The sequence below is a fragment of the Eubalaena glacialis genome, chromosome 1 (assembly GCF_028564815.1).
Source record: "Eubalaena glacialis isolate mEubGla1 chromosome 1, mEubGla1.1.hap2.+ XY, whole genome shotgun sequence".
NCBI classification, from domain to species: Eukaryota; Metazoa; Chordata; class Mammalia; order Artiodactyla; family Balaenidae; genus Eubalaena; species Eubalaena glacialis.
The window spans coordinates 221,221,513-221,239,211 of record NC_083716.1 but is presented as its reverse complement, the minus strand read 5'-3'; the positions used below and the strand labels follow the sequence as shown (position 1 = coordinate 221,239,211).

At 55.4% G+C, this 17,699-nt stretch overlaps 1 protein-coding gene across 1 annotated transcript; it reads left to right on the top strand.

Moving 5' to 3' along the window:
- Positions 1-889: 889 nt before the first annotated feature.
- TMBIM1 (transmembrane BAX inhibitor motif containing 1) lies at positions 890-17,233 on the top strand. The gene is made up of 12 exons (XM_061187281.1): positions 890-996; positions 9,619-9,850; positions 11,057-11,157; positions 11,954-12,018; positions 12,213-12,266; positions 12,721-12,771; positions 13,300-13,339; positions 13,588-13,625; positions 13,803-13,890; positions 14,195-14,290; positions 15,342-15,395; positions 15,787-17,233. The coding sequence occupies exons 2-12, from the start codon at positions 9,658-9,660 to the stop codon at positions 15,931-15,933; spliced, it is 927 nt and encodes a 308-aa protein (XP_061043264.1). The 5' UTR covers positions 890-996; positions 9,619-9,657; the 3' UTR covers positions 15,934-17,233.
- The last annotated feature ends 466 nt before the right edge of the window (positions 17,234-17,699 follow it).

Here is a 17,699-nt window from a genome sequence, read left to right as displayed (position 1 = left end):
TGCAGCTACTAGCACGAGATAAGCACCTTAAAGAAAGCCGTTTGTCTACCGGCAGCCTTGGCGTAATGGAAAAAAACCATGGACTTTGGAACTATATAAACTCCGGCAACGTTTCAAAACTTCCCAGAACCTATTTCCTTGCCTGTAAAATGGAATGACTAGTACATTCTACCGTTAGTGGCTGTGAGGGTTGAGACTACAGGTGCAAAGCCCCCAACACAATGTTGTGCACTGATTGTAGTGATCTACATCCCAGGATTTCTGACTCTAAAACACCTGCTTTCCTGGTTGAAGTAACTTCAGGCAGGCAATGTCTTAGTTCCCAGGGGCGGAGGTTCTAAGTTCCATCTATCTCTGCATTTGGACGTTTGAAGTTTAAAACTTGAAAAGTACATTTGGCTTAAAAGCATAGAATTGTCAAGGATGTTCATCACTGATTTATGTTTCATAATGAGAAAAATGGGAAACAATTTAAATGTCCTTAAAAGTAGGAAACCGATTTAATAAATCAGCAATAGCTGTGCGATAGAATACTTTGTGGCTTTAAAATTATGCTTTTGAAGAATATTTAGTGACAAGAAAAATGTTCATGCAAAAATGTGAAGTAAAAAAAAAGCGACAAGCAAAACATCGTATAAAACAAGTAAAATACGTAGATATATATAGGCAAAGAAGCATCAAAAGCAAGCGCTTGCCGCTGGGAGTCGGGAGGAGTGGGAAGAAGTGATCTTTTCCAACAATGAGTTTCCAACAATGATCACGTAATGCCTTAAAATCCGAAGACACTAGGAAGTCCTCAGGGACTTGGGAGGAGCGCGAACAGGGCTGACGCGGGCGGGACCGGGTCGGATGCGGGCGGGACCGGGGCGGACCCCAGCGCCCGGCTGGGGCCTGCGCGACAGGGCGGGGCGTGGAACACCAGTCCAGTCCAGGCCGGCGAGGGGGTGCCCAACTTGCGACACCGGGAGGCCGGGGACGCACCGTCGGGAGCGGCAGGCAAGCCAGGGGCCCGGGGCCGGCGGGAGTGGGGGGCCGCGGGCCGGCGGGGACCCGGCCAGGGCTGGGGCGGCGCTGGGATGGGGTCGCAAACTTTCTTGGAGTGCGCAGCGGGCCAGAATGGGGCTCTGTCTCCCTCACCTTTGGAGTTTCTCTTTCCCTGTGCGCCCCGGGCGGGCGAGTGGCGCCTGTTTAGCCTTGGGAGCCGAGCCGCGGGTTGTGGGCACGATCGGGCCAGAGTCTGAGGGTGTCCTGTCCCCCGCTTCCTGGCGCGTATCTGTCGCTGGGCGTGTCCACAGTGCCAGCCCCAGGGTGGCCAGCTGTGCCCGGGATAAAGGTTGTCACGGCCTTAAGCTGGTGGGAGGGGGAGGGGAGGCGGCCCAGGGCCTGGCCTGGCAGGCAGCTTTGGTGTAGACAGGTGACCGAGTATTTGAGTGAGTTGGGGACCGGGTGGAAGCCATGAGCAGCCCCCATCCTTGGCGTGGGGAACCTGCCACCTCTGTCACCACGACTTTGCCTCAGTCCACCCCCTTCTAGCCACTGCCCTCAGACTGGGTTCAGAAAGCTACCCGGAAGTATCAATACTATCCTCCACGTGGTCTCTTTGGGTTGGAGTAAAAACCAAACAGGAAAATGGGAAAGGGGAAAACCGTGGAGACAGGGGACAGCGGGAGGGGCAGTAGAGGAAGGCTGCTGGGAGGCTCGGCCCTGATCTTGCGGGTTCTGCACCAGCTCTTGTCCGCTGGGGGTCACTATCCCTTCTGACCCCACGGTGGCCTCTGTGTGGTATCCAGGGGTTGGGGTTCCCCCTGAGGAACCTGGACATGGGATGAGGGGGGTAGGCCTGGGAACCAGGGTCAGAGGCAGATGTCATGGAAGGTCCCTCGGGTGTCCAGTTCTCCGGGGCTCTGAAATATTCATCTCACTGGTGAGCTTTGGTTTCAAAGCTGGCGCCTTTGGCTTGGCCGGTGGTGGCAGGAGGAGCCAAGTGCTTCCTTGGGGCTGCTTTGTCAGGGGCAAGGGGGCAGCCATACTTCCTCCTCACCTGCCTGCTCTCCCCACCTCTCCAGCCATGAGGACCCAGAGACCCAGTTTCAAACTTAGAAAGTAGTGGTGGGACCACACAGGGTCAAGTGTCCTGACTTCCTGTCATCTTGTACCGTGACCTCAGGGCCTCACCTGTAAAAACAGGCACCTCAGAGAGGTAATGACAGGGTACCCCTCAGGTGTGGGGAGAACCTCACTTCATGAGCTGGGGTAGTAGCCACCTCAGCTCAGCCTCCTCCCAGGGGAATGGCTCAGCTGGAAGAGCACTTCCATCCCCCAAACTTGTCACCCTGGACCCTTCAGAAAGAGCAGAAGCCCCAGGCAAGGGACACACACTGGAAGGGCCAGAGTGGAAGCTCATACAGCAACTTGGGGAGAAGGTCTCTGCTAACAGTATGGTTAACCCTGACGTGGGCTTTCTGGAGTATTCTGTTGGGAATGCTGTGGAGGAGATGGCCGTGACAGAATCTTCCAACCCTGATTCTGGGGATCTAGGCCAAAACCTGGGCCTTGTTTTAAAGTAGAAATGATGCCCAGAAGTCCACAGGCCACAGTGCCAGGTACCTAGAGGGTCAGGGAGGAGGATGAGAATGAGTCCTTATTTTCATATGTAATGATTGGTATTTTTTCCTATTACATGAAGGTGATGTTAGGGGATCGCAGCCTCCTGGCTCTGTGCTGGTTGGAGATGTCCCCCAGCCCTTGGCAGTGAGTCCCATTTTGGAGATTATAGCGGCTCTGGGGACAGGGGAGAGGAAGGCCTCTTGCAGAGGATCCGGGCATTGAGCTGGCTCTGAGAGTGAGGGGGCATGCCTGGTACTGAATGTGACTATTCTGAGGGGCTGGGGGTGAGGACAGGGGTTTTACGATATGAGGAGTTAGGACATGAATCATTCTGAGGTCAATCTGTAAAACAAAGGTGGCCTGGCCAGCACACCACAGGGTGGTAACTAGGTGTGCCCTGATAAAAATGTTCCAGGCTTAAGGATGTTTGAAGGAACAAAGCTGAACACGTTTGCTCAGTGCAGAACTTCTCAGAGGCTTCCTATGCCATTGTGCCTTGTGAATTTCCAAAAGGGGATATGGGTTGTTTTTCAGACTTATCTGTTTCTGAGCTCATCCATTAACATCTCTTGGGGCAGTGCTCTTTAGAGCAGTCTGGGAAATGCCTGGCTGGATGAGTCTAGCTTTCCACTCTCTGGTTCGGGTAACTAATCCCTCTTCCTTTCCCCGATGTGGGCTGATTTGGGGGAAAAGGAGGCCAAAGGAGGTCATTTGCCTGGATCCCCATAACTAGTTAGTGACAGAGTTAGAACTTGAACCCAGATCTCTTGACTTCCTGCCTCGTACTCTTTCTCTTCTGCAGCGTGTCGCTGTTTCTCTGCAGGCTCTGTGGTGAGTGAGACCCAGGAGATGCTGGCCGCAGGGTCCAGAGGGCAGTCTGGGAGGAGAGGGAGTTATGGCTACCCCCAGGCCCAGGTCATGCCCTGTGCCTCTGCCTCTGTAGCCATCGTCCAGACCAGTTTCACATCCGGCGGAGATTCTTTAGGAAGCAAGTCATTCCACCCTGAAGCCTTCTGCTCTGGTCTGTTAGGCTGTTCGTTCAAAAGCAGAGACTCTTAGAGTCCGAATGGACTTTGATCTTGGTTCAGTGCACTTGCTTTACGGATGAGAAAACTTGAGTCCAGAGATGTGCGGTGGCCAGCCCTGACTCACACAGTGGAGTCAGGACCAGAGCCAGGACAAGAACTCAGCTCCCTGCCTCCTAACCCAGGGCTCTGGCAAAGATTGACTTTCTACGAGGGAAAAGGAATTGGTGTCAATGAGAAAGGTCTTCACTACCTCAGCTGGCCCCACGTGTTGGTATTGGCCTATTCACACAGGTGACTGGTGGGGGCTTCAGGGGCTTTTGCTCCAGGCAGGTGTAAAAGCAAAGGGCACTCTAAGTCAGACGTCAGATCTGGGTTCAGACCTATCTCTGCTGTTCGCCTGCTGTGGGACCTTGGATCGGGTTTTCTCTGAATTTCAGTTTTCTCATCTGTAGGGTAGGGATAAGGATATGCCCCTCATAGGGCCCTTGTGAGGAGCAGACATCCTTGGTACCTGGTAGTAAATACACAGTACTTGCTACTCTAAGTGGTTCTCTTCCTTCCCTGCCCACCGCAGGGAAGGGTTTGTCTCCCTTCTCTGCTGTGGGTTGTTAATTATCTGTCTGACTTTCCCCCTCCTCATCTTGAAGTTCAACTGAAAAGGTAGGAGAAGATGAAACACAAAGGAGATGGATGGGGCTGTGTTTCTGAAGCTGCATCCAGCCCTGGTTATTGCTGTCTGCTTTCCTTATCTGCACTCCCCAGCTGTTCTGACCACTGGCTTGGCTGGGGTCTCCGAGTTCACCTGCACTGATGACACTGCTTTGCTCCCCTGGAGAAGGGTGATGGGGGGACTCTAGTGCTTGGGTCTTCCCATGCCCTCCAGGGTGGCTTCCCCTTCCTGGGAGGCTGGAGCCACCTTCTCAGTTTCTGATTGGAGAGAGGCTACCCTGGTTAGAGACCAGGGTGAGAGGGAAGTCATGGGTTGGCAGCCTTATCTGTTTCTGAGCAGGAGGGCATGGAGAACTGGGGGGATGGGGACTTGTTCTGGCTCTGTCTCAGCAATGCGTGCGCTGGCATCTGTTACTCTGAGTTCTCAGACAGTGGGCAGGGCTGGGAATGAAAGTTCCAAACCCATGACCAAGAGGGCCTGTCACGGGCTGGGCAGGAACTTTCTTGGCTCTGGGGTTTCCTGGTCTGTCAAATGACCAGATGATTTCTAAAGTTCATTCCAGCTCTGACGTTTCAGTTCTTAGATCCTCTCGGCGTCATCCTGTTGACCACAGAGGCCAGGCGGATGGAAGGATAAGTTGATTCTGGGCCCCTTGGTCTGTGTGCGTCATGCCTGGTGGCGTGCCCAGCCACTCCTGGTGGATCTTTTTACTTCTCTGCCCTCCTGGCTACGTGCTGGGTTAGGAGGGTGAAGTGTTTTCTTGGAGGGGAGTGAAGAGCTGGGGGAGTTGGGGTAGGTAGAGGAAAAGGGAGGGAAGGAGGCTGTCACAAGAGGCCTGGTCGCAGCAGGCCAGGGGCTGCGCTGCTGTGCCGGCTGGGTGGGGTTTCCGGCTGGGTGGGGTTTCCTGAGATGCGCACTCTGAGCTATTCTTTCCATTCTGGCTCCGGGCACCCGTTCCTGGCAGGGAGGAGGGCAGGCTGCCTGGACCAGTCAGCTGCTCCTTTCCGCCCCTCCCTCCGACACACACACATACACACGCACCCTCTTGCTGTAACCCCAGTAGCTCCAGCTTCCTCTCAGCAGATTGCAGAGCCTTAACCCTTCAGATGCCCCCCAGGGAGCCTGAGCCTGGGCCCCAGCTGGCTGGGAGCATGCTGGCCACACTGAGATGGCGCCAGGGGAAGGAGATGGCTTCCCCGAGGTTGCCTCTGAAAACCTTGACAGCCAACAAGTCCTGTGTTTGAGCCCACCCACTTCCGATGGCTGGGCCTGTGGGTCATGTAGGAGAAAGGAGAGGTTCTGGCTCCTTCCTGATGAGACATGAGAATGGGGTCATGAGAATGGGGAGCGAGCTTAGATCTAACTTGACAAGGATGGGGTGGAGTCTGAATGTCTTGATAAACTGCATTGTGAGGAAGAATGTTGTAATGATTCAAGCTGCCAGCAATGGAACAGCCTTGCTTCCTGTTGTTGGAGCGTGTATGCCAACAACAGAAGCCGAATGCCTACTGTATTTTAGGAAAATTCAGGCTTCCGATGGGGAACCTTAAAGGTCCTTTTTGGCCCCTGGAGACTGTGAGCCCCTCCAGTAGCTACCAGCGGAACTCAGATGACCTGATTCCTGGTTTCTAGTCTCTGGGTATCAATCATACTCACTTTGTATCTTCTCCCGCCTCTTTCCCCTCCTTCCCTTTGGACTCCACATTCTCCTGCGCTTCCCACCTTTAGTCACAGTCATGAAAGTAAATACTGACCACTCCTCCCTTTCCCTACTACCTAGTCACATGCCAGGCCCAAACCTCATCCCTAGCTGAGGCCTTAATGACGTGGAAGTGGCCAGCGCTCCATGTAGGTCGGGCCGTGGCCAGGGAGAGGGCTCAGAAGCTGCCCATGCTGGCAGCCCTGGGCCCGAGGTTCCTGCCCCTCTGCTCGGAGGGGAGTGTGACTGAGCTTAGTTACTCCCCTGACTGGCCTGAACACTCTCTCCATCTCCGGCGCACAGGTCTCTACACCAGAGAGCTGGGATGTAGTCCTGGCCCGGGGCCCCACTTTGTGGCCAGGGACAGGTCACTCTACCTTCTCCTGCGCTGTGGCTGGCTGGCTGGCTGGTAAAGGGAGGGGTCAGCTTGCCTTAGATGAGTGAGTTTCCTTTCAGTGCTGACCTTTAAGAATCTCCATCTCTGACCACTCTCTCTCCTCCTGGTGGTTGTACAGGGTTTGGGGACCATGGGGATGATGGAAGGGGCTGAATGGTTCAGTGTCCACTTGCTGTGTGAGCCTTCTTTTGTCAGTAGAGGGTCTGAGATGGGAAGCTTTGAGAAGTGATGTGAAGTTCGGATAGGCAGGGTGTCCAAATGAGGATGAGAGCAGAGACATTAAGAGCCCTGGAGTCGGTCTGGAGCTGACTGACTTCATCACACCCTAGCTAAGTAACCTTGGGCAAGTGACTTAATTCTTCTAAGCCTCTATTTCTTTATTGTAAAAAGGGATAACAACATATCCACCCTGTTGGGCTATCATAAGGATTTAATGAAATAATAACTAAAGATAGGCACTATTTTAAGTGCTCTACATGTATTTTCTCATTTAATTTTTATAACAACTCTGGTATAGTGTTAAACCCACTTTCCAGATGGAGAAACTGACGCATAGTGAGGTAAATGGTCAGTGCCGGTCTCTGGTGAGCATGGGCTGGTGGCTAAGCCCCCAGAGAACCGGACTGTGAGCTTCTGTGTTCCCTGCGGAGAGGTCTGCTGGTGAATTCCTCTGAAACGAGAAGCGTCACAGGGAGGGGCGACGGAGGGCAGAGGGCGTCTTCATGAGTCAGCTGTCCACTGTGCTGGACCGGAACCCCAGAGTCCTGGTAGTCTATCCAAGCCTGGCCTCGTGCTCCCTGATTCACCCTCTGGTTTGGGGAGGGACCTGTTTGCCCAGCTTGGCTTGGCGGGTGGTGCATCTGGCTGGCCGGGCAAAGGGCAGGCCCTGCGCGCGCGTAACTGGGTTTGTCAGATAAGTCCCAGTCCGTTAGAGCTGGAAATGAGCTCAGAGATCATCTGGGTCACTCACCTCATTTCACAGAGGTGCACCCTGAGGAGCCGACAGGACCAGGTCATGGTGACATCACTGTCAAGTGGCCCAGCTGGGGCCTCCGACCACAGGGTCTTTCCTGCCTGTGTCTCGTGGGCCGTGTTTAGCCTGTTGTCAGCTGGGCCCAGGGCAGTAACGACAGATAACCCTACTCCACAGGTGGCCCACCAGTACTGCTTCCCGAAGATAGGACTCCCGTCCTCCGGGTGGAGTTAAGGGCAGGGGTGGGGGGGGGTTGGAGGGGGGGGGGGAGGGCGCTATAGGGAGAAGGAGTCTCTTGCCTCAGGGCAGGTGAGTCCAGTTTCCCTCCCTTCCTTTTTAAAAAAAGTCTATTAAGGAGATGCAGGTATTATAACTGCTTATGAATGTTATCCTACCCTGACAAACCCAAAATATTTTCAAAAACACTTACTATCCCTGTTTCTTAAACTCACACCACTCAGTGTTGGGTCTCCCCGTTCTCCGCTCCCTGTTTCCTCAGGGCGCTGTACCCCACCATGCGGGGCCTTTGCCATGGCCTGCTTTCGAGGGTTTGCTGTGTCACACCCTCACTGTCAGGAAGGTTTCCTTATTTCTGACCTGACACATTCTTGCTGTTCTGGTCCATTCACTCTGGGAAGATGGAGAACAACTTTCCTCAGAATAACTCATTGACTTGGCCTATTATTCGAGCCCTCCTCCCCGCCCTTCCCTGCTACCTTCCCCTCTCTGTGTTCGAGACAGAGGAGAGTTAAGACAGTCCTTTATCTGCTCCCTGCACTCTGCAGGGTGCCCTCAAAAGAGAAGCCAGTTCTCCCGCCCTTCTGGCAGAGCCTCTGGGACGTCTGCTGACCTTGATCTGGGCGTGCTTCCTCCCTGTGGGGTCCTGGAGTTCTTCCCTTGGGAGATGCTCTAGGGGCTGGTGGTGGCCCTGTGAAGGGGCCCAGATTCTGTCAGGGCTTAGGGCCGTTCCAGGGACCTCCTGCTTAGCTCTTCCCAAGCCGTCATCTCTGCCACCTCAGAGGAGAACACCAGGCCCCAAGGCCATTTATTTGGCATAAGAGGGCCTAAAGAACACAGCATAATATAGAGGACATCTACCCAGGACCTTCAGCCTACCTCGGTTCTGGTTGTGCCATTAACTTGCTAGTTCTGTGATCTTGGGAGTCACTTCACTGTTCTGGGCCTGGATTCCCTTAGCGGAGCTGAGCATCTGGGGCTGTACAACTTTGGGGTCCCTTTGGGCTCTGTTTCTGGGGTTCCCTTCTCCTCATTCCTCAGCCCTCCCCTGGCTGTGGGGAAGGCAGGCTCAGAGGAGGCGCTGGCTGGATCTGGCGTGACTCCTCAGCGCTCTCTCCTATCCTGGCCACCAACCTGGGGGGCAAACAGGCAGGAATCACAGGGACACCAGGGACTTGGCCTTTGAAACGTGTGTCTCCCCCTCCCAGGGGGCTTCGGGGCCCTGCACTCCCTGGCACTCCACTCCCTGGCAAGGCCACGAAGAGAGTGGTGGCAGCCACAGGCTGTCGCATGCCTGACACTCCTTGGCTGTTATTTGAAGGAACCAGAAAGTCCTGTCTCTGGCCTGCTCCTCTGTACAGCCTCCCAACCCCCAGGGGCCATCCCCATGCACCCACTTGCTCAGGCCTCTCAGGTGGCCCCTGACTCAGCCTGCCACCGTTGGCTCTCCTCCTCCAGGCCTGGCAGCTCCAGCCCTGGGGCTAGCTTGTTGTCTTCCACTTCGGGCCTTGGCTCCTCCCCAGCGCTGCCTTTCAGGCCTGGAGCTCCTGCCAGCTGCTGTGGGTGCTGGGCTGACCCCTTCAGTGGGTCCCAGCTGGCCCTGTGACTCACCCGTGGCTTTGCTGGGGCCATCGGGCTTCTTCCCTGGTCACTGGAAGGCCTTCTTAAGTGAGCACAGGGGTGGGGGCGGGGTGGTTCTCAGGCCCGCTGCTCTCATACCACTGATGCCCAGTGACTGCTTCGGGCTCCTGCACTAAATCCCCATCTCCTGCTTTCCTATGGCAGGAAGCTACACAGAAAGGGCTGGTGTGAAGGCAGAGGGGCAGGGGCTGAGCTGGCGGGGTGGATGATACTGGGGGGATGGGGACAGTGGCCTGTGGGCAGGGAATGACGCGCTGTGATGGGGAGAGAAAGTATGAGGCTTTCCTCTCCACAGAGGCAGGCTGGATTGGGGCTGAGTGAGCGGGGCCCGGGCACTCATGACTGCTTTTCTCGTCTTTCTTTCAGGTCCCAGCAGCTGGGGTCTCCCCTCAGCCTTGAGCCACCATGTCCCACCCCAGTGCCCCGCCTCCGTATGAGGACCGCAACCCCCTGTACCCTGACCCTCTGCCCCCGGGGGGCTACGGGCAGCCATCTGTCCTGCCTGGCGGGTACCCTGCCTACCCACAGCCTGGCTACGGTCACCCTGCTGGCTACCCACAGCCTATGCCCCCCATCCACCCGACGCCCATGAACTATGGTGAGTCCCTGAAGGGCAGTGGGGGTGGGTGGGAGGAGGCAATACTCATGGCACGTGAGGCTACTTCCTTTCCTTCCTTCTCAACTTCCTTTATCCCTTTTTTCATCTTCTCTTTAGCTCTCTCCTTCCGTTTCCCCATCTTTGTTACCTCCCTGCTTTTTCCTTCAGCTCCTAGCCCCCTGGACCACCTACCAGCCCCTTTATTCAGAAAGGAGACTGGGTCCGTAAGACACACACCAGAACTTACACATCAGATGAGAAAGTGGCTGGTGAAGTAATTAATTCCTTCAGAGCCATGACCTGAGGAGGCCATTTCCGTTGCCCAGCTAGGCAGCTGCCACCCCACCCACACTCCTCACTTCCTTGGGAACTGCCTTTGCAACCCGAAGCACTTTTTTTTAAAAAATATTCTCGGTGCTGACAAATCCTCATCTCTTAAGGTAACATCTGATTTTTGCAAACATCCAGAAGTCGTTTGGATGTTTGATAAACGTCATGGCTGGTAAATTTGCTCAGAAATGAGATGAGATTAGAATGTGGTGAGATTTTCCTGTGTGGCTCACATGCGGATTTTGAAAGCAGCTCCCAAGGAGGCATTCAAAGAATGTGTTGAGCCCCTGCAGCATCTCTGGAATCCTGGAGCGCAGCCAACTGTCATGTGGCCGTACGTGTTCTGGTGTGAATATTGGTACATCAGTCACGTTTATGGTCATGCCTCGTCCTGTGCACATATACCCCTGATATTTCTGTTTTCCCCGAGTCCTAACGTTTGCCTGATGTAGATAAGTCTGCACACTCTGTTCTCCGTCCTCCACACACATGCGCTGTTTCTATCTTCCTTTTCCTCCTTCCACCCCGGAGCCCCTGCTCTGACTCCACCAGCCCCTCTGCCCCACGCTTGCATGGATTCCTCACGAGATCGTGTCCGCTTGATGGCAGTGACCACAGGTGTTCACACCCTTCAGTAAATGCATGCTGACGGAGTGATCACACCTAAGCCCCCTTTGGCCAGGGGTACGCTGCTCCCTGTGGTACCAGCTCTGGTCACGTGGAGGGTATCTAGAGGACCTGGCTGGGGAGTTCCTGAGTTGTAACACATGCCTTTTGGCTGGAGATACCTGAGACTGTGAGATAGTGCCATGGAGGCTTGGGGATTGAGGCCACACGTCCCAGGTCCCCAGTTGGTCATATGTGATCTGTCCCCAGGCCCAGGCCAGGGCTATGATGTGGAGGAGAGAGCCGTGAGTGACAACTTCGGATCCGAAGAGTGGAGTGACAGGAAAGTCCGACACATCTTCATCCGAAAGGTGAGATATGGGTTGGGAGGCCGGTGAACCTGGGCCCCTGGGGCTGGGGGAACGGAGTGGGGGGGACACTCCGTTCCCACGCACATATGCTGCTGCCTTCTGGGTCCTCTCTAGCCCTGCACTCTCCTCAAAGGGGACCCCAGTTCCTCTAAACTGTGTTCGCCCGCTTTTTGTTCCTCTGTTCCTTGACCTTGTTTTGGGGGGCAGATTCAATCTGGGCAAATCTGGGCAGCCTCTGCTGAAGTGTTCTGCCCCCTGCAAGCTTCCTTCTCCTGTTAGACGGGAGCAACTTGAAGCCAGAACTGATTGCACTCGCTCGCAGCCCCTGCCCCCACGTCTTACGTGTGCCCAGCACCTGCTCAGGGTGGACAGATACCTGACCAATGTCAGGCTGAACCGCTGCAGGCGCGGATGCTGTACCTGGGAGTGCGGTGAGGCAGGGGGCAGAGGCAGGGCAGTGAGTGCCAGTGGAGGCCAGGTGCTGGGCAGGGAGGGGGAGATGACAGGGAGCAGCGGGGGGTGGGGGTCAGCCCTGGGGGGTGCGTGTACAGTATCTGAGCCCTTACTGGGGGCAGCCTCTCTGCCAAGCTGCAGCTGGGGCAGGCTCCCAAGTGGAAGGGGAGTAAGTAGATCCTCCAGAATGAGGCAGGAGCCTCCTCCCTACCTCTGAAAGAGGGGCCAGGGCTAGGGTGGTAAGGTCTTTTGGGCTCCTTGGTCTCAGGGGCCGGCTGCTTCCTGGGGAGAGGCCGGGAGTGCAGGGTGGTGACCGTGCTCCCCACCACTGCCTGTGTTCCAGGTTTACTCCATCATCTCCATCCAGCTGCTCATCACGGTGGCCATCATCGCTATCTTCACCTTTGTGTGAGTCTCTAGGCCTCTCCGCACCGCTGGGAAGTAGCTCTGGGGTCCTGGGCTCTGGGTCACCTGCTGAGAGCGTGGCTTGGGGTGGGCCTTCAACTCTGGGATGTGGGCGATGAGAGAAGAGGGGGCAGGACCTCGGCAGGGAGGCGGACAAGCCGTGCTGTGACTCCTCTCTTGTCCCCCCTGCTCCACAGGAAGCCAGTCAGCGAGTTCGTGAAGGCAAACCTGGCCGTCTACTATGCGTCCTAGTGAGTCTGTGCTCCTCTCTGCACGGGGGCAAGTAGAGGAGGGGTGACAGTTGACCAGCTTTTCGGGGCATGGATCAGATCCTTTTGGAGAGGGGCCCTCCCAGCTGTGCTGGGAAGTGTGGGTGTGTGCCACCAAGTGTAAGTGTCACGGAACTCCTGAGAGCCAGGGGTGGGGGACTGGTGGCAACGTGCATCCTGCAGAACAGTCCCCGTGTTCTGGCAGCCTCTCTGCGGTGGCTCCTGCAGCCTCCTCCCTGGCCAAACCCCCTGTTACAGATGTCCTCAGTGCCCCTGGCTGGGGTGATCTTGTCCTGCTGGGTAGCTTCCCCTCAGACTTCTAGATAGCTCTCTGGACCTCCAGCCTGCTGGCGTGGTGAGTGCCGCCAGGCTGGGCCGGGATGGGGCCAAGGGGCAGAGTGGGTCTGGAGACTACTTCCCTGTCTCTTCTCCCCAGTGCTGTGTTCCTGGTCACGTACCTGACCCTTGCCTGCTGCCAGGGACCCAGGTGAGTCCCAGAGACTTAGACAGTGGGAAGGGATGGGGGCGTGGGGCTGTTTTGCACAGAAAAGGGATTTCTTAGAGCAGCTCAGTGGAGACGTACCAGCAGTGATGATGATGATGACGGTGGCTATCGTTCGGCTGTGTGCAGAGTGCCTCGCGTGTGCGGGATCTATTTAGCTATCTAGCTGTTATTCTTACAGCTACCCTGCAAGATGTGTAGCACTTAAACTATTTAACAAATAGGAAGAACCCAAGGCTCAGAGAGGCCGAGGAACTTTCTCACAGTCACACAGGTAGTCAGAGAGCTGCAAACGAATCCAGGTCTTTGTGGCTCCACAGCCCAGGTCTGTCCTATTGTCCCTCTTGTCCCTGCATAGACACCTGAGCAGGTATCAAGGGCCGTGCCAGCCTCGCCTCCCCCAAGTCCAGGCCTAATTCTCCAGGCACATAAGCCAAGAATTTCCTTCTGCTAACAGAGCCTCTGAGACCTGGCCGGCCCCACACCACTTAACTATGGTTTCTTTCCCTTCAGACGCCGTTTCCCATGGAACATTATCCTGCTGACCCTCTTTGTGAGTCTAGAAAGGTCTAGGTTGTGGAGATGGTGAGGGAGGGCTGGTCCCAGGGAAGGGATGGAACGCCGTGGTGGAAGATGTCCCTAGCTGTCTCCCCGACCTTACCCTGACCCCTGCCCTTGGTCTCCCTGGGCTTTCCTACTCAGTCACACGTATCGCCAGCTCTGGCAAACCCTCCTGGCCGTGCCTTCAGGGCTCCGGCTCTCTTCTTAAGTGTCTCACTCTGGTCTCTGTCCTTCCCTCAGACTCTTGCCATGGGCTACATGACCGGCACCATTTCCAGGTACGTTCAAGGACAGTTACTACACGGTGGTGTGTTTTACAGGGGAGCGTGGGGCATCTCTGGGCTGGCAGCCACCTGTATGGGTGGATTCTGGGCACGATGCTTCCAGAAGTAGTAGTTTTGGAGTCATACGTGTGTGGCATGTGCCTCTGGCCTCTCTCAACTCCTTCCCTGCAGTGTGTATGACACCAAAGCCGTCATCATTGCAATGATCATCACTGCTGTGGTGTCCATTTCAGTCACCATCTTCTGCTTCCAGACCAAGGTGAGGGCACTGGAGGGCCCTTCCCTGGCCACCCCATCCCCCTGTTTTATACACACCTGGCCTTCCGGGCTTGGCACTTGCGCGGGCCTGGAAGGGCCCACACCCCTATGCCAGGCATTTCCCTCAGAGACCTTAATCCCCTTCCCTTCACAACTACTGCTTCCTGTGTCTGTCCTTAGAATGTCACGGTCACTCCCATGGCCCCCAGGAGGCAGCACTGGGACTCCCTGGAGGAAGAGGGAGGGCCTGGCTGGCTGGGCCAGGTGGCCCGTCTGACACGTGCCTCCCCCTCTCTTCCTGGCAGGTGGACTTCACCTCGTGCACAGGCCTCTTCTGTGTCCTGGGAATTGTGATGATGGTGACTGGCATTGTCACTGCCATCGTGCTGTCCTTCAAATATGTGAGTGTCCCGGGAGAGCTGGAGTCACTGAACCCAGTGCCCAGGGCAGACTTTCTGTATATCGTGGTGTAGCAGGCCCCACAGGCCTCTGGCTTCTAGAACCTCTCGACTGGCTAGCAAAGGCACCCACGCTGAAGCGCCATCCTCTGGATTGGGGTATCTTTGGAAATGGCAGGTCCTGGGAGCCATAGCACCTGAGGCCCTGGATAGCATCATGGGATTCCTATGGGAAGCAGTGGTTAGATCTGTCTGACAGCTGAGACCAGGTTCTCGGAGGCAGGTTGCCAGAGGATCCCAGAGGACCGAGAAGATGGGCTTGGGTGGAAGGGACCTTAGGGATCACTGTATCTAACTCTTCTTTTATTCCAGTCAGCGGGAGGGGCAGCGTGTGAGGCCCCTAGGCTGAGGGGAGCTTCATGGCGGGGAGGGGAGAACACTGCTGGAAGGGGAAGCACGTGAATGGGAGGGCCGCCTGCCCACTTGACCATGGCTGGCCCTGCCCTTCTGTGGACAGGCCCCTGGAGGGCTGTTGAGTAGGGCTGCCCTGGGGGTGCTCCCTGACTCTGCTGTTTATCAGGGTGGCTGGGGGGCTTCCCTCCCAGCCCTCTCCTTTAGTCTGTCCCTCCCAGGCTGGGCTGCAGGAACACGGTCTATTGAAGGCTGACCATGACTAGGGTAAAGGCGATGGGGCTCTTCAAGCAGTGCATGCCTGGGTCTGCCCCTCCCAGAGCTAGAACTCAACCACTTTCTTTCTTCCAGAAGCATAGTGGACACCTCTGTACCTTGACTAACTTTGGAGACTGGTTAGGCTAAAGGATGCTGTGATTGGTTTTATATGGCCATTGGACGATGGCCTCTGTTTTCTCTACCATATATGTTACTATTCTTAATTTCTCCCAGGATCTGGAAGGTAGAAGTAGTCCTTTCACATAGCTAGCTTCCTGGATCTTCGCACTTGGCCAGACATCCAGGGGGGAAGATGGTCCTGAGGGCCTGCCTCAGTCCAAGCTATGCTAAGATTTCTAATGCCATCCCTGTCCCTTCTCCCCAGATTTACTGGCTGCACATGGTCTATGCTGCTTTGGGGGCCATTTGCTTCACTTTGGTGAGTAAAGCCCCGCACCCTCTAGGAAGGGGAGCTGAGGGGACAGAGGGGAGGAACCAGGAGGATGGTGAATGTAGGCTGCTTGGGAGGCAGGGAGTGGGGCCACAGCTGCCCTTCCCTTTCCCTACTGTCCAGAGGTTCCACTGATTTTCTGGGCATTCCCGTCATCTCTTGTTCACACCGCCTGCTATGAGAACAGTCAGTGGGCCGTATTATGGAGACGGCGTGTCTATCTCCCTTTCTGGACTGTGAACTGCTTAATGGCAGAGACCACGTGTTCTGCTGTTCATTAACGTGTTCCCTAAGCACATCTAATGGCCCAGAGGCTCCCAGGACAGGTCTGCTGACCACTGAGCCCCTGGGTCCTCATGTGTGGCGTCCTGTCCTGCAGTTCCTGGCTTACGACACACAGCTGGTCCTGGGGAACCGGAGGTACACCATCAGCCCGGAGGACTACATCACCGGCGCCCTGCAGATCTACACAGACATTGTCTACATCTTCACCTTTGTGCTGCAGCTCCTGGGGGATCGCAATTAAGGAGCACCTCCCGTTCCGCCCTACCTTGGACTTTCCTATCCCTAGAGGGCTGGGCCCTGTGACCTGGGTCTGGGCCTAGACCCCTTTCCTTCCCCTCAAGTAATATGCCCATTTTCCTTTCTGTCCGGGGATGGGTAGCCTCTCTGGCTGTGGATGTGTAGGTACTTGGTGGGGTTGGAGGAACTAGGGACTAACTCCTGCCCTTAGTGGACTTGGCAGGAACTGGGCCAAAGAAGTGCATTCTCCCTCTGCCCACTATGGGGCACCAAATCCTTAACAGTTGGGGTTGGAGTGGGGAGGGATGAAAAGAGCCTATTTGATAGCTAAAATGGAATATGAGAGGTAGGAGGGATTTTCTGGTGATGGGGTTTCCTCTCCCACTTCTGCCACGGGCTTCTGGACTTGATAGCTGGAGCTGTTTCCTCTCTCAGACCCCAGCAAAGCCAGAGAGCTTTGCCCCCTGCCTCCTGGACTCATAGGCATTATCCTGTACTTCTTCGGCAACCCTTGGCGCCTTCCGACTCAGGAAGGTAGAGGGGGTTTGTGCCCGTGGGTCTCCCCTGCTTCAACCTCTTCTTTCGATAGCACATATATACTGATCTTCTGGGTTAAGGGTGGGGAGGAAGAGGAGAGCGAGCAAAGTCAAGCGCGGAGGCCAATACAGAGCAGCATCTATCCGGGGCTTCCTCATGGCTTGTGGTGGTAGAGCACGCCCCTCTGCGGCCACCTGGTCCCCATTCTCCAAAGCTGCCTGGGGCCTCCCTGGTGCTTCTGAGATCTCTAGTCAGAGGGACCTCTTGCTTCCTGTGCTCAGGCTGCTCAGAGCAGAAAGTGAGGGACAAAGGTCAGGAGATGGGGTGGTGCGTAGGATCACCACGTCCTGGCCGTGAGGCCAGGAAGTAACCAGGGTGAAGAGAGACTGAGGTGTGGGCAGGGGAAATGCCTTGGGGTCCCCCACCCTGAGAGATACGAAAGCTTATTGTGTTACCCATGGTTCTTCCCTCCTGCTGACTCGGGGAGGGCCAAGAGGAAGGAGACGCCCCTCTTAGTTTGTTAACTCACGCTTGGGGGATTTAAGACTTGGGCCCCGTCTCTCCAGCCAACTACCGCTTTCTTCATGACACCAAGTGCCTCAAGCTGGAATGGGGAAGGGGGCAAGGGTCACTCTATGGGCTGGGGTGGAGACCCAATCAGCCCAAGGGTATAATTAGGGCTTCTCTATTAAGTATTTGGTCCTAAATATATCCCACAAAAGGACATAACCAGAAATGTAATAAAGTTTAATGTTTAGAAGGTAAAACCCTGTTTGGCTCTGGTTTTCTTCACTTTAAGGTGTCGTCAGCTCTGGGAGAATCTGTCTGGCTCTGCCCAATGCATCCACATCCTAGCTTTGCATTCTGGCTTGGTATCTTCTACCTTTTCTACGATAACCAAATATACTTTGTCCCAGTGCTTCCTGGTGATGGATGGCTCAACCCTCAACCCCAGGTCTGGCAGGGGCCGCTCAGAGCTATCGCACATGACCTTTTCTGCATCACGGACCCTTTACAAAAGTGCACGAGGGCTGTGAATTCTCTTCCCCTCAAAACTGTATGTGTACACACGATTTCACATATGGGGCGTGGGGGTGGGGATGGACCACAATGTTCAGGTTTAGAACTCCTGCCTTAGAAATCACTAGTTCAATCCCTCTTAACGAACAAGGAAACTGAGGCCCAGAGAGGTTGAGTCATTTGGACTCAGCCAAGAGGATTAAGTACTTTTTT

Bases quoted from the DNA above. Each gene is read 5' to 3' on its own strand.
- TMBIM1 (XM_061187281.1), top strand. From the start codon at position 9,658: ATGTCCCACCCCAGTGCCCCGCCTCCGTATGAGGACCGCAACCCCCTG. The intron at 13,626-13,802 runs GTACGTTCAAGG...CCTTCCCTGCAG, and splicing joins ATGACCGGCACCATTTCCAG to TGTGTATGACACCAAAGCCG. The intron at 13,891-14,194 runs GTGAGGGCACTG...TCTTCCTGGCAG, and splicing joins TCTTCTGCTTCCAGACCAAG to GTGGACTTCACCTCGTGCAC.